At 45.7% G+C, this 14,684-nt stretch overlaps 1 protein-coding gene across 1 annotated transcript in view; it reads right to left on the reverse strand.

Annotated features, from left to right (window-relative positions):
* The window catches only part of SLC25A43 (solute carrier family 25 member 43), a 48,908-nt gene extending 43,205 nt beyond the window's left edge, over positions 1–5,703 (reverse strand). The window contains exon 1 of the mRNA XM_008019417.3: positions 5,352–5,703. Coding sequence (XP_008017608.1) covers positions 5,352–5,626 — 275 coding nt within the window. The 5' untranslated portion in view covers positions 5,627–5,703. The remainder of the gene's footprint in view (positions 1–5,351) is intronic.
* Positions 5,704–14,684: the final 8,981 nt, after the last annotated feature.

The following is a 14,684-nucleotide window of genomic DNA, read 5'->3' on the forward strand; positions in this document are numbered from 1 at the left end:
AGGTAGGACTCTGATCTGATTGTGGGTTAAAAGATCCTCATTCCAGAGAGGGTCCTGCCCCATACCCTAGAGTAAACTTTTCCAACCCACAGCCCACAGGCTGCATGTGGCCCAGGATGGCTTTGAATGTGGCCCAATACCAATTGGTAAACTTTCTTAAAACATTATGAGATTTTTTTGCGATTTTTTTTTTTGTTTTTGTTTTAGCTCATCAGCTATCGTTAGTGTATTTCATGTGTGGCCCAAGACAATTCTTCTTCTTCCAGTGTGACCCAGGGAAGCCAAAAGATTGGACACCTCTGCCCTATAGAAAGGAATGCTGCACAGAGGCCAAGAAAAGTCTGAACAGACAGGCCTTGCTGGGTTTAGATCATGTGCTTTTCATCCAATCACATTTCTACATGGTTGTCAATCATGCCTCTGTAACAAAGCTACCATAAAAACCCAGGAGGGCAGGGTTTAGGAAGCTTCTGGATGGCTGAATACGTGGAGGTTCCTGAAGGGTGGTGTGCCCAGGGAGGGCATGGAAGCTCCATGCCCCTTGCCCCTTACCTCACCCTGCGCATCTCTTCTCTGTATCCTTTGTGGTATCCTCTATAGTTAACTGATAAACATTAACTATTTCCCTGAGTTCTGTGAGCCACACTAGCAAATTAATCGAACCCAAAGAGGGGGTCGTGGGAAAGCCAACTTGAAGCTGGTTGGTCAGAAGTTCTGGAGGCCTGGCTTGGCATGGCAGCTCACGCCAGTAATCCCAGCACTTTGGGAGGCCGAGGCGGGCAGATCACTTGAGGTCAGGGGTTTGAGACAACCCTGGCCAACATGGCGAAACCCCATCTCTACTAAAAAAATTACAAAAATTAGCCAGGGATGGTGGCGGGCACCTGTAATCCCAGCTACTCAGGAGGCTGAGGTAGGAAAATAGTTTGAATCTGGGAGGCAGAGGTTGCAGTGAGCCAAGATCATGCACTGTACTCCAGTCCGGGTCACGGAGTGAGACTCAGTCTTAAAAAAAAAAAAAAAAGTTCTGGAGGTTGGACTTGTGACTAGTGTCTGGTTGGGGGCCATTCTTGGGGACCAAGCCCTTAACCTGTGGTGTCCGACATTGTCTGGGTAGACAGTGTCAGAACTGAATCAGAGGACACCTAGTTGGTGCCCATTTATCAGAGTGTGGGGAAAACCCCATATACATTTGGTCACAGAAGTCGTCTTCTGTGTTGAGGGTTGTTGTGGTATGAGAGCAGAGGAAAAACCCAGTTTGACAGAGGGTTTTCTCAAACAGGTGGCATTCATCAATAGACCATCTGCCTCAGTTGTACTGCCTGCCTGCCCACTTCCTCGTTCCTCCCTCTTCTATACCCTGGTCAAGTTGGAGGGGGACCTCAGGAAGGACAGGGGAAACAGAGGAAGTAGAAATTTTTGACTGGGGCTGGGCGCGGTGGCTCACGCCTGTAATCCCAGCACTTTCAGAGGCCAAGGCAGGTGGATCACGAGGTCAGGAGTTCGAGAGCAGCCTGGCCAAAATAGTGAAATCCCGTCTCTACTAAAAATACAAAAATTACCCAGGCATGGTGGTGCGCACCTGTAATCCCAGCTACTCGGGAGGCTGAGGCAGGAGAATCGCTTGAACCTGGGAGGCAGAGGTTGCAGTGAGCCGAGATTGCGCCACTGCACTCCAACTTGGGCGGCAGAGCGATACTTCTTCCAAAAAAAAAATAAAAAAGAAATTTTTGACTGGAGGGGCGGTCTGCAGCAAGCTGGAACCACCTAGAAGGTGGAGTTTGAAATGCCCAAAGAAACACCATTCATTCTTCTTGTCCCACTCTTATTCCCCATCCCACTTGGTCACTTCTAGGGCATAGTTAATTCACTACCCATTTATTGAAGATCTACAATGTATCAGACCCTGTGTTAGTCCTCAGCATAGAGCCTAAGGGAGTTCAACACTTCTGATAAGGAAATGACTGGTAGGGGCAAGCGGAGAGGAAACAGGCCCTTAATTCACTGAACGACTTGATGAACTAGGAAGAGGAGCCGTATTTTATATCAGTTTCTTTTATAGAGTCTCAATATCAAATATACACAATTAAAAAGAAGAACCATAGGAAGTCCTTTTTTTCTCAGACTTCTCCCATTTGATACAGAGATAAGGCCTACCAATTGTTCCCCCTAGAATCTCAGAGTCAGGGCAGGCAACCCCGATAATCCGCCAGTGACGTCATCCTGGTCCATGCATCTTAAACTCTTGATTGGCTAGGTAGGACGGCATTGTTCCCTTTTCTGTTCTTCCTCCCACCCCCACACATACATGCACAGAAGCTTTTTCCAGTGAGACTGCATACACTGGTGAACTGCAGCAACCCCTTCCTTTCAGCCAGCACAGATAAAACACACAGCCTGGATATGTGTAATGAGAACTGCCAATACTTCAACCTAACAGGTTAGCAGCCAATGCAGCCAAACATAAGCTCATGAAGTGCTTATTCAATAAAGAAATAGTGTTGGTTACGAACAATTTCAGAGTTGCAGGGACCCAAACTAATGTTTATTAGACAAGATAGACAAGCGGTTGTGAAGTTACGGGGGAGGAGGGGGTCTTCTATTTGATACATCTGAAAGCCACCCATTATAATAACCTAGCTCCCAATAGACTACTGAGTGGACTCTTGATCGTAAATCCAACTAAGCAGATATTTCTGCTGTGCGATGGTAGACAGAGACCTGAACTAAGGAGCCAGAAGACTTGGCTTCAAGTTCCAGCTCTTCCATTAATCGTGTTTGTGGACAAGTCACTTAACCACCCCATTCCTTGAACATTCTGGATGTTTATGTTTTGTTCAAACCCATGATCACAGGCCCCCAGCCAACTGTTTTGCAAATTCATGGTCAGAAAAGAGTAGAAATGAATCAGTATAATGATGAATCAAGAGTATCATGTTGATGCAGGAAGGACGGCATCGTGATTAATCAACCACTTTGCTTTCCAACTGTGCCTTGCCATTCAACAAAATACTTCCTTTTAGTTTTCAGAAAGAAAATAATCCTGTAGGGGAAAAAAAAATTCCTAGCAAACCTAGCCCATGTAAGTCTCTGTTCTCGTTCTCCCACACATCTCTTCCTGTCTGCTCCCATGGTCACCTATTGCCGGTGCCCTCAGCTGCTATGTGGACTAGTGCAACAGGTTCCTAACTGGCCCTGCTGTCTCCACTCTTCCTCCTCTCTAGTCATCTTTGCCACGATGTGATGATCATTTCCATTGAATTGCTTTAATCACAACACGCCTCCCCCCACCCCCCACAAAAACCTCCCATGGCTACCCTTGGATACCAAGTCAAGTCCAAATTCCTTAATCCAACCCCCTAATATCTCATTCCAACCTGCTTTTCTGGTTGGATTTCCTGTTGTGCTGCTTGCCTTCCCACCTCTGTGCCTTTGCTGACATCAACTGCAGTATCTTTCTCCCCATCTCTGCCCAGCAGACTCCTACTCATTCTCCCAATGCCAAACTGAATTTTTTTTCTCCTCTATGAAGTCTTCATATTTTCTCCTCCTCATCGCTTATCAGAAGGGTACATTTCTAGAGCACATTACTCATGACAATCACATGCTACCTTGTGTGTTATGGTCATGGACATATTAGTCTTACTCTTTTATTACTCTGTAAGCTCCTGGGGCACAGGGACCATGCCCCTTCCATCCTGGTATTGTTCTCAGCATCGTGCACACAGTGGGGACTTAATGTAGCCTAACTAAATTAGTGTCAAATGGATGCAGGGAGGCAGCAAGATATAACAGAAAGACTATGAGATTTGGAGTCAGAAGGCCAGGTATTGGAGCTCAGCTCTGTCACTGATAAGAGGTGTGATCATTCTGAGCCCAAATTCTGCATCTGTAAAACAGGCACAATGCTTCCTGTCCTATGGACCTTACAGGGCAGGAGGCATGAGCTGTAAAAATCTAATGATGTACATATACTAGGTGGTTAGCAGAAGAGCCACAATACTTAAACCAGCCTTTGAAGTTCTGCCCCCCACTGCTCTGGACATATTTTATCCCATCCAAAGGAAGATTTCCACACTACTTTGTAGAGAAGAGGGTGAAATGGGGGAGAAACTGAGTCATTAAGACTCAGAGGAGAACTGTTTACAGACTGCAGGCCAAATGTTGATGAGGGCAAGCAGGGGTGGGGAGGAAAAAGGGCCTTAACTAAATGTCATGATCCTACCCACGAGTCCCTCTGCAGAGGAAGAGAAGGGAACTCTATTTCCAGGCAGAGGCAAAATGAGTGCTGGCCTAGAGGCCTAGGTGATAAGGATCATTCCATTGGGCTTGTCAGCTGCCAGGTGAGCCTTCCAGCTCTGGCCTCCCAAGTGAGTGACAGTGTCAACGCAAAATCCTTTGACTACTAGCCGCCAAGGCTAAACCATGTGGTCAAGACCGACTCTCCCAATTGTGGGCTGTTTGTCTAATTCAGAGCCAAGGCGATGTCAAAGATGCCACTGTGCCCACTGAATGAGGAACACAGGGACCATGCCCCCAATACAGAAACATCTCTGCTTCCTGAAATGCCATCACTACCAATTCATTCTTTTACGCTCGGTTTCCAGTTCAAATGCAGGTACCTCTGAGCTCGGTGGAAGCTTTAAGGCTGCATTTACACCTTAAGATCTTTTCCTAAGGAGGAGCTGTTGATGTGGCAAAAGGTGGAAAAGGCCGAAAAAATGAGGCCAGTGGGGTGAAGCAGTAGGCTGAGGGGGCCGTTCTCAGCTTGGGGCGGGGAAGCTGCAGCCTCTGTTGGAGCCTGAAGTCAAGCTTCATTTAAGTTGGGGAGATGTGTGGGCAGAAATCTGCGGTCTTTTCGTATCGATGGATTGGGTCCTTTCCTCACACCAAGCACTTTCTTCTCGGGGCTTGGACCACACAGACAAAAACACCTTAAAAGGGTCTCTCTCCTCCTACGCCAGCCAAAGCAGAAGTTTCCAAATTGGAGGACGGTGGAAATGGTTAGGACTCATCTCTCTAGAGAGCTTTTTATTCCTTTCCTCCAAACCCTTTGCTGCATTCCACCTCTTCGCCTGGTCCAATCCGGAAAGCCTCTTGGACCAGGGCTGCGGACCACAAAACTGCATCTTGCAGGGCGGTAACCCCAAGAGAACGTGAAAAACATTGGGACTGCACGCTGGGGACCACAGAGGTGGCCCACTGCCCCGAGGGGCCCACATGGGATCGACAAGGGCGCCGTCCCTATTCCAGGGCCCCGAGTCCAGGCAGCAGGGCGGCGTCGGGCCGCGGCTCTCCGCCCCCCCACCCCCGTCCGGACTCCGGGTTCCCAGGCCCCGCCCGGCTCTTACTTGCGGTAGGCGGCGAGCTGCACGACGCTGCAGGGGAAGAGGCGCAGGCACGCCACCGCGTTCCCCTTCCACAAGGCCCGGGGCCCCTCTGCCCGCCACACGCGGTGCCCCGTGGCCCACGGCCCCCGGGCGTGGCCTCGCACGACGCCAACCTGGGCCAGCACGGTGGCGACCTCCAGGGGCGCGGTGAGGCTGAGGCTGAGCGCCCCCGCCAGCCCAGCACACAGCAGCCTTTGGCCGCCTGTCAGTCGGCCGTCCCGCCTCCACGTCGCCATCGAGCCCCGGCCCGGGCCCGGGAGACCGCGTGGCTCGGGCCTGGGGCTCTCCGGCCACGGGCGGAGGGGGCGGAGGGGGCGGGCCCCAGGCCCCGCCCGGCATGGGGCGGACCCGCGTGAGGGACGGGAAGCCCCGTCCACGCCCTAGCCCGGCCCGAGGCTGGTGGGGGTTGGGGCGCGAGGGCCCGGAGGGTCTGGGCTCCGAGGCCGCGGATATCATGGGCATAGTCTCCCCAGTTGGCAAGGCTCGAGTAGCGACTTTCAGTTGCGAAACAGTCACTGTTCTTTCAAGGCCCGGCCTGCTAGACATCTTGCTTCCTAAATGTTCAGTGCATCCCCGCCGCCCCTCCCTGCCTCTCCTCTGGTTTGCCCCTTTTCTCCCTTTCACATCCCACTTCTCTGTCTTCCTCCCCTGGCTCTTCCCTCCTCCTCCTCCTCTTCCTTCCAACCTCTTTTTTTTTTTTTTTTCCCTGCCTGACCAAAAAGCCTTGATGGTTTCCCAGTGCAGAAGGTAAAAAATTCTAACAACCACAGCTATCTCTCAAGCACTTGTCAAGTACTGGGCTTTCCAGACGTTCTCATGTAATCCTCAAAACGGCCCTACGTACGTATGTCCTCATTGACAGAGGCTGTGTGGGTGTGGGGATTTGAATCTGGACTCTTGAAACTGCTAAGATTCTTGGCTCTGCAGCTTACCAGCTGTGGAACCTTGGGGAAGTCACTCAACCTCTCTGTGCGTCAGTTGCTTTATAAAATAGAGATGATAATTTTTTTCTCCTAGGGGTTGTTGTAAGGGTTAATGAACAATGACTGGTACGAGTAAGCAGTTCATATGTGTTCATTCTAATTAGGTATTCTTTTATAGGAGAGGAAACCAAGACACAGAGAGGACTTGCTCAGGCTCACACAGCTACCTACAAAGCAGAGACTGGTTTGAAATCTAGGTCGGTTTATGTCAATTTCCATTAACGGCTACACTATGCGTCTACTAGGACTGCAGAGTTAACTCCAGTAGGGACATTTTCAGTGGTTCTGTAAGCTAAGAGAATAGAGGCAAAGAATGGCTAAGAGAGGCTTGGCCAGAATCCAAGCATTCTTTAATCAGTTCAAAAATTTCAGAATTTCAGAATTTCTGTCTCTTTTTTTCTAAAAAAGCCATATCACTAATAATTACAAGGAAAGGAACAGTCAGCAGTCTGTTGGTGTGAGCAAGATGTTCCGCATACATAGTTGCTTTTAGGCTTGTATAGTTGTTTATGTTTACTAACACACAATGCTGTAGGAACGTTTTCTAAAAGGCATTGCAGGGTTTCTCCTGTTTATTTTTCACTGTTAGTCTCACTTGAGATTACAAGGTTTTGACTGTGAGAACTTGTTCTAGTTGCAGAAGCCTTGCTCTGCTCTCAACAATTGGGGAACACTTATTTTCATGTTTTGTGAATTCTCCTGTCTTGCTGTAAGCTAATTTCATGGCTGGGGGAAGCTTGAGAAAGATGTATGACTTTGAAGACCCGAGGACCCTGACTTTAAAAGGGCTTGAATTGGAATTTGGGGATTACAATAAGGAAACCTTCGGGTACTGGTACTTGCTAAAGCACTTTGTTGGACAACAGGACAAGATTCTAAAGCTCCTTCAGGAAGTTCCTGGGTCTGGAACATTTCATGCGATAACCCCATTGTATGGAGATTGGGTCAGCCAAGTTATGTTTTTTTTGAGACAGAGTCTTGCTCTGTCGCCCAGGGTGGAATGCAGTGGCGTGGTCTCGGCTCACTGTAACCTCAGCCTCCCAGGTTCAAGTGATTCTCCTGCCTTACCCTCCTAAGTAGCGTAGCTGGGACTACAGGCGCGTGCCACCTTGCCCGGCTAATTTTTTTTGTATTTTTAGAGACAGGGTTCACCATGTTGGCCAGGCTGGTCTCGAACTCCTGACCTCAGATGATCCACCTGCCTTGGCCTCTCAAAGTGCTGGAATTACAGGCATGAGCCACCGTGCCTGGCCTATTTTAACCTTGAAAGTAAAATGTGTATTTTTCACTACAGGTACACTGAACCGTAAAATGAATAACACCAAACTGTATATTGGATGCCTTCTGTCTTTTCATGATCATGTGCTAACCAGGTGTTCATATTTTATTCAGCCAGAGTCTCATTCATCTGGTTAGCATTGGGCACCTTATGTATATTGATCCTAAACATAAATAAATCTTTGAGGATATCCTATTTTGGATTGTGACTTGTAGACTCAGGCCAACCTTGCTGCCTCTTTTTCACACTTGTTGAAAAGTCTGTGGAGAGCATAGTAGGTTAACAATCTCCAACTTTGGAAAATGTACATGTTGTGAAATTGGGGTGCTATGCTAAAAATCAGTGTGTGGTAACTGAAAAAAAGGGAAGAGGCAGTGAGTAAAAAAAAAAAAAAAAAAAGAAAAAATCTTAGAAGTTATATTGTAATGTAAGGAGAAAGGTGGCCAGCTGAGAGTTAAGCCATAGGCAGCTTCCTGTTGCCCCAGTCAGGGCTTGGGAGATGCTAGCAGGTTTTTAAATTCTCCAGCTTTCATTTTTCAGTTTGTCTTCTCACCAACTGAAATCTCTCAGTACATTACTTTAGTTTAACTTGCTAGTATTTCTTAAAATATAATTTATCTTGTTATATTTATACTAATGTTGATTGATTCCCACTCTCCTAATTTTCTTTTATTTTTTACTTTTTTGGAAATTTGTAAATTATAAAGTAGTATATACCTGTTGTAACAAGACGAATAGTCCAGAAGTGTATTAAAAAAGTTACGTTCCCCTGCCCATGCCCTGAGGTAACCACAGTTAAGAGCTTGGTGTATGTGTGTGAATGTTCTTCCTCATATTTTTTTTCATGCTCAGACCAATAAATATTATATGGGGTTGCTTTCTCCTCCTTTCCGCTCTTCCTTCCTTCTTACCTTCCTTCTTTCCTTCCTTTGAAACAGAAATGAAATAATTCCTCTGGAAGGATACCCAAAAAACTGATAATCAGGTTATCTTTGGGGAAGGAAACTGGGAGACTTGGGAACAGAGGTGGAAGGGAGATTGAGTTTTGACTGTGTGCCTTTTTATTTTCTTTTATTGTTTATTTATTTAGTTAGTTAGTTAGTTTTGAGACAGAGTCTCGCTCTGTCACCCAGGCTGGAGTACAGTGGCACTATCTCAGCTCACTGCAACCTCTGTCTCCCAGGTTCAAGCGATTCTCGTGCCTCCCCAGTAGCTGGGACTACAGGTACCCACCACCTCACCCATTTAATTTTTGTATTTTTAGTAGAGACAGAATTTCACCATGTTGGCCAGGCTGGTCTCAAACTCCTGACCTCAAGTGATCTGCTCCCTTTAGCCTCCCAAGGTACCGGGATTACATGCGCGAGCCACTGCACCCAAGCCTGTGTGCCTTTTTATACTGTTTGCCTTTTTCTCCTGTTTTTTTTTTTTTTTTTTTTTTTTTTTTGCCATGGCCACGTATCATTAATTTAAAAAATTCTCTTCTCTATCAATTTTCTCTGAAGGTGCAGTGTTTTCTGTGACATTGCCTTGCCATTGGTGAGTTGTTTTTTTTTTTTTCCTTTTAATGACACATCTTTATTTCCTTGGCAATTTTTTTTTTTTTTTTGAGATGGAGTCTCACTCTGTTGTGTGGGCTGGAGTGCAGTGGCACGACCTTGGTTTACTGCAACCTCCGCCTCTTGGGTTCCAGTGATTCTCCTACCTCAGCCTCCTGAGTAGCTGGGGTTACAGGCACCTGCCACCACACCCGGCAAATGGCTAATTTTTGTATTTTTAGTAGAGATGGGTTTTCATCATGTAGGACAGGCTGATCTTGAACTCCTGATTTCAGGTGATCCGCCTGCCTCGGCCTTCCAAAGTGCTGGGATTACAGGCGTGAGCCGGCAACTTTTTTTTTTTTTTTAAATGTTAAAAAACTTGATGAAGTTCCGAAAGAAACAAACAAGATACAACCTTCCTTCTATTTACCTGGTACTTGCGATCCTGGAAAATGCCATGTACAAAAATACTGTGCAAAAAATGTTTTATCTTTAGGAGTAAAGTTAAGTTCTCGACACAGATAATTGTAAACGGGTTTTCCACCTGCATGAATGTCTGATGGGATCTTTGAGAGCCATGAAGGATGCAGGACTGTCTTGTGCCTTGCAGATGTGCAGCTTCCCTGGCCTTTCTCCAGTAAATGCCAGCAGAATACCTCAATCACTGTGGTACTCTTCCCCGCAAATTTCCAAAATGCTTCCTAGGAGGTGGTGCTATTCTTGCTGAGAACCACTGCTCTAGCTGCTTCCTCTGATTAGAATGTTCTTTTCCCAGTTTGCAGAGTTGATTTCTTTTTGTCATTCAGAGCTCAACTTAAATGTTACCTCCTCTCAGAGGGCTTTGCCTGACTGCCCAATCTATAGGGCCCTCATTCAGTCTACCACATTGTCCCATTTCAATTCTCTGTATAGCATTTATCCCTGTCTGCTGTTTTCCTTTCCTGTCATTTTATTGTCTGTTTCCACCTACCAGAATGTAAGATCCATTAGGGAAGGGATCTTGTCTCTTGTTCACAGCAATGTCCTTGTTACCTGGAATGGTGGCTGGCACATTAGTGCCCAGCAATCATTAGTTAGATGAAAGAAAGGAAGGAAGGAAGGAAGGGAGGGAGGGAGGAAGGGAGGGAGGGAGGGAAGGAGGGAGGGAGGGAGGGAAGGAAATCTCTTCTTCAGTTGTACAGGTTGCAGAAGATTGGCAGAACATGATGTCTTCATGAAATGGTTTAAGTTAAATATGATAAATACCAAAATATTAGCTTAATTCACAAGATCAGTAGACTCATCAATTTGCAGCAAATAATATCAACCTCCTCAGAAGTTGGATATTTGCTATTTTAAGTTCCCAGCCACATCTGTAATTTTAAAAAGAACTGTGATATTTGACAAAGACACTTGCTTTGTTCCCAGTCATCATTTTCACTCTGTCTTTGGCAGCAGTTTTGGTAAGTGTGTGAACAATGAATTCAGCAGATCTAACCTTTGCAATTCAGTACAACCTTATAAAATGTGGTTTCCACAGCTTTTGTCTTTGGCCTGTTGTGTTTAGCTTTAGGTGATGATGAAATGTCCTTCTATTCTGCTTCAAAATTTTTGATGATATTTGAAGCAGGAAGATTTTGTATCAAAATATATGAGCCTTTTCATTTATTCACTCACTCATTCACTCATTTATTCATTTACTCATTCTGCAAATGTTTATTGAATACTTACTCTGTATCAGGAACTGTGCAAGTGATACATATGTCACATAATGGAGTTTAATTTTCTCTCATTACCAGGTGATATGGTTTGGCTGTGTTCCCACCCAAATCTCATCTTGAATTGTAACTCCAACAATTCCCTCATGTTGTGGGAGGAACCCACTAGAAGGTAATTGAATCATGGGGGTGGCTCTTTCCTGTGCTGTTCTCATGATAGTGGATAAGTCTCACAAGTTCTGATGGTTTTAAAAATGGGAGTTTCCCTGCACAAGCTCTCTCTTTGCCTGCTGCCATCCATGTAAGATGTGACTTGCTCCTCCTTGCCTTCCAACACGATCGTGAGGCCTCCCCAGCCATGTGGAATTGTAAGTCCATTAAACCTCTTTCTTTTGTAAGTTGCACAGTCTCAGGTATGTCTTTATCAGCAGTGTGAAAATGAACTAATACACCAGGCCACGGTTATTTTTCATGGGAGTTGCATGATACTTTTGGTTTCTTTGCTGCTGTTTTGTTTGTTTGTTTTTGTTTTCAGAGACAGGGTCTCGCTCTGTCACCCAGGCGGGACTGCAGTGGCATGATCATAACTCACTGCAGCCTCCAACTCCTGGGTTTAAGTGATACTCCCACCTCAGCTTCTGCAGTAGTTAGGACTACAGGCATATACCACCACGCCCAGCTAATTTTCAAAATTTTTTTGTAGAGATGAGGTCTCACTGTGTTGCCCAGGCTGGTCTTGAACTCTTGGGCTCAAGCAATCCTCCTCCTGCCTTAGCTTCCCAAAATGTTGGGATTGCAGGCATGAGCCACTGTGCCTGGCACTGCTGGTTTTTTTTTTTTTTTTTTTTTTTTTGAGACAGAGTATCGCTCTTGTTGCCCAGGCTGGAGTGCAGTGGTGGGATCTTGACTCACTGCAACCTCTGCCTCCCGGGTTCAAGTGATTCTCCTGCCTTAGCCTCCTGAGTAGCTGGGATTACAGGCATGCACCACCACACCTGGATAATTTTTTTTTTTTTTTAGTAGAGATGGGATTTCTCCATGTTGGTCAGGCTAGTCTCGAACTCCTGACCTCAGATGATCTGCCCACCTCAGCCTCCCAAAGTGCTGGGATTATAGGCATGAGCCACTATGCCTGGCCAGTATTTTTTTTTTTTTACACCAGTAGATGGTCCAAGTGTTGGAGTCATCTCTAATAACTATCTGAAGACCTACAATTAAAGTCATAACATTTTTACCACACAGATTCCACCACTATACTTTGTGTAATTGATATACAGCATAATCACCATGTTTTGTTGTAGAGTCCTAGGAATTTGGGCACATGTATAGACTGGTGTGACCACTACCACAATAAGGATCCAGAACTGTTCCCAACTTCTCATGTGCTGTCCTTTTGTAGTCAAGCCCTCCCCAACCCCCACCTGGGCAACCACAGATTTGTTCTCTATCCCTATCGTGTTGCCTTCTGAGAATGTCATATAAATGGAAGCATATAGCATGTAACCTTTTGAGACTGGCTTTTTCTACTCAGCACAATACCTTTAAGATTTATCCATGTTGTGTTCATCAATAGTTTCTTCCTTTTGATTGCTGGATAGTATTCCATAGTATGGATGTACCACAATTTGTTTATCCATTGTTTTAGTTTGTGCTGCTACAACAAAATACCTGCGACTCGGTAACTTACAAAGAACAAAAATTTATTGCTTACAAATCTGGAAGCTGGAAAGTCCATAACCAAGGTGCTGGCATCTGGTATGGTGAGTCCTTCTTGCTGCACCACCTCATGGCAAAAGGTGGAATAGCAAACTAACCAAATGCAACTTGAAGCCTCTTTTATAAGGGCCTTAGTCCCTTCAATGAAGGAGAAGCCGTAATGGCTTAATCACCTGTTAAAGGCACCATCTCTTTTTTTTTTTTTTTTTTTTTTTTTTTTTTGAGACGGAGTCTCTCTCTGTCGCCCAGGCTGGAGTGCTGTGGCGCAATCTCGGCTCACTGCAAGCTCCGCCTCCCGGGTTCACGCCGTTCTCCTGCCTCAGCCTCCCGAGTAGCTGGTACTACAGGCGCCCGCCACTGCGCCCGGCTAATTTTTTCTATTTTTAGTAGAGACGGGGTTTCACCATGGTCTCGATCTCCTGACCTTGTGATCCGCCCGCCTCGGCCTCCCAAAGTGCTGGGATTACAGGCGTGAGCCACTGCGCCCGGCCAAGGCACCATCTCTTGATGCCATCACATTGGCAACACCTTTATTTTGGAGGGGACGCGTTCAAATGATAGCATCCCTTCATCTGTTGATGGACATTTGGTCTGATTCTGGTTTTTGGCTATTATGAATAATGCTGCTGTGAACATTCATGTACAGGTGTTTGTATGAAAATGCTTCCTTTTATTTACTACCTAAAAGGTAGCATTCTATAGACATATCTTTGGCACTTTGCTTTTTCACTGTAACTTTATTTTAGAAGTCACTCCACTTCAGTTTGTAGAGACTTTTCTCACTTTTTTTTTTTTTTTTTACAGCCACATAGTATTCTATTGTATGGAGGTACCATAGCTTATTCAACTATAAACCTATGTATGGACATTTATATTATTTCCAATATTTTGCAATTATAAGCAATGTTGTGATGAATGACCTTGTGCATATGTATCTTTGGATTGTTAGGGGTTTATCTTCATCTACTGTGACACTTAAAAATCCTATTTATTGGCTGGGCATGGCGACTCAGCCTATGATCCCAGCACTTTGGGAGGCCAAGGCAGGAGGATCACTTGAGGCCAGGCGTTTGAGACCAGCCTGGGCAACATAGTGAGATGTCTTCTTTACAAAAAATTTTAAAAATTAGCTGAGTATGGTGGTGTGCACCTGTAGCCCTAGCTATTGTGCAGGCTGAGGTGGGAGACTCCCTTGATCCCAGGAGTTTGAGGCCCTAGTGAGCTGTGCTCTCCAGCCTGAGTGACAGAGCAAGACTTCATCTCTAAAAAATAAAAATAAATTAAAATCCCATTTGTAATCACTGACCCACGGTGAGTTTAACAGAAAACAAAACAGAAAGAATGAAGCACAGGCCCAACTTCTAGTAAAAACAATACACACTTTTACCTATTTCCTGTACTAAGGAGTTGTCAACTTTTATAAACCATGGCTGGTGTACCAATGAAAAAAATGCATTGAAGTATATGAACCTTCAAGATACAAGGCCCCATCTTGCTGCTCTGGGTTGTGAAGTATGTCCCAAAATGGCAGTGGTCATTTGCAATGGGCAGATCAAGGAAACATGAGGTGTGCTTGCTGGGTTATTGGCCACATGAATGTTGAAATCACTGAGAATGGCAGGGGAAGTTGGAACAAAGAGGACAGAGAGACTGTGAGTGCAGAACTAAATTCTTCACAAATGAGGGTAGTGACTGGGAAGGTGATAGAAGACTGCCACCAGGAATGGGAGAGGATGATACAAGTGGATAGCATGAGCCAAGGAAGAGCTAGAGATTTCTCAGGAGGGAGGAGGAATGAAGATCAGAAAGTGGTCTTGGGGAGCAAGGAGAGCTGGAGCTCCACCTCCTGGCACTCCCTGAGGCATTTAGCTGTTGGGGGGGATGAGAAAATAAACAACTTACGCTTGAAAGGGGTCAGCAGACAGCCAAGGTTTCAATTACAGCAGGGGTGGGGGAAGAATATCTTGAGAGATTTGAGGCTTTGGGACTTAACCCATTATAGACTTGGAGTGCTAACCTTAACTAAAATCTCTCTCAACCTAACCTGCTGATAAGGTCCAGCTGTTGGAGTGTGAAGT

The sequence above is a fragment of the Chlorocebus sabaeus genome, chromosome X (genome assembly GCF_047675955.1).
Source record: "Chlorocebus sabaeus isolate Y175 chromosome X, mChlSab1.0.hap1, whole genome shotgun sequence".
NCBI classification, from domain to species: Eukaryota; Metazoa; Chordata; class Mammalia; order Primates; family Cercopithecidae; genus Chlorocebus; species Chlorocebus sabaeus.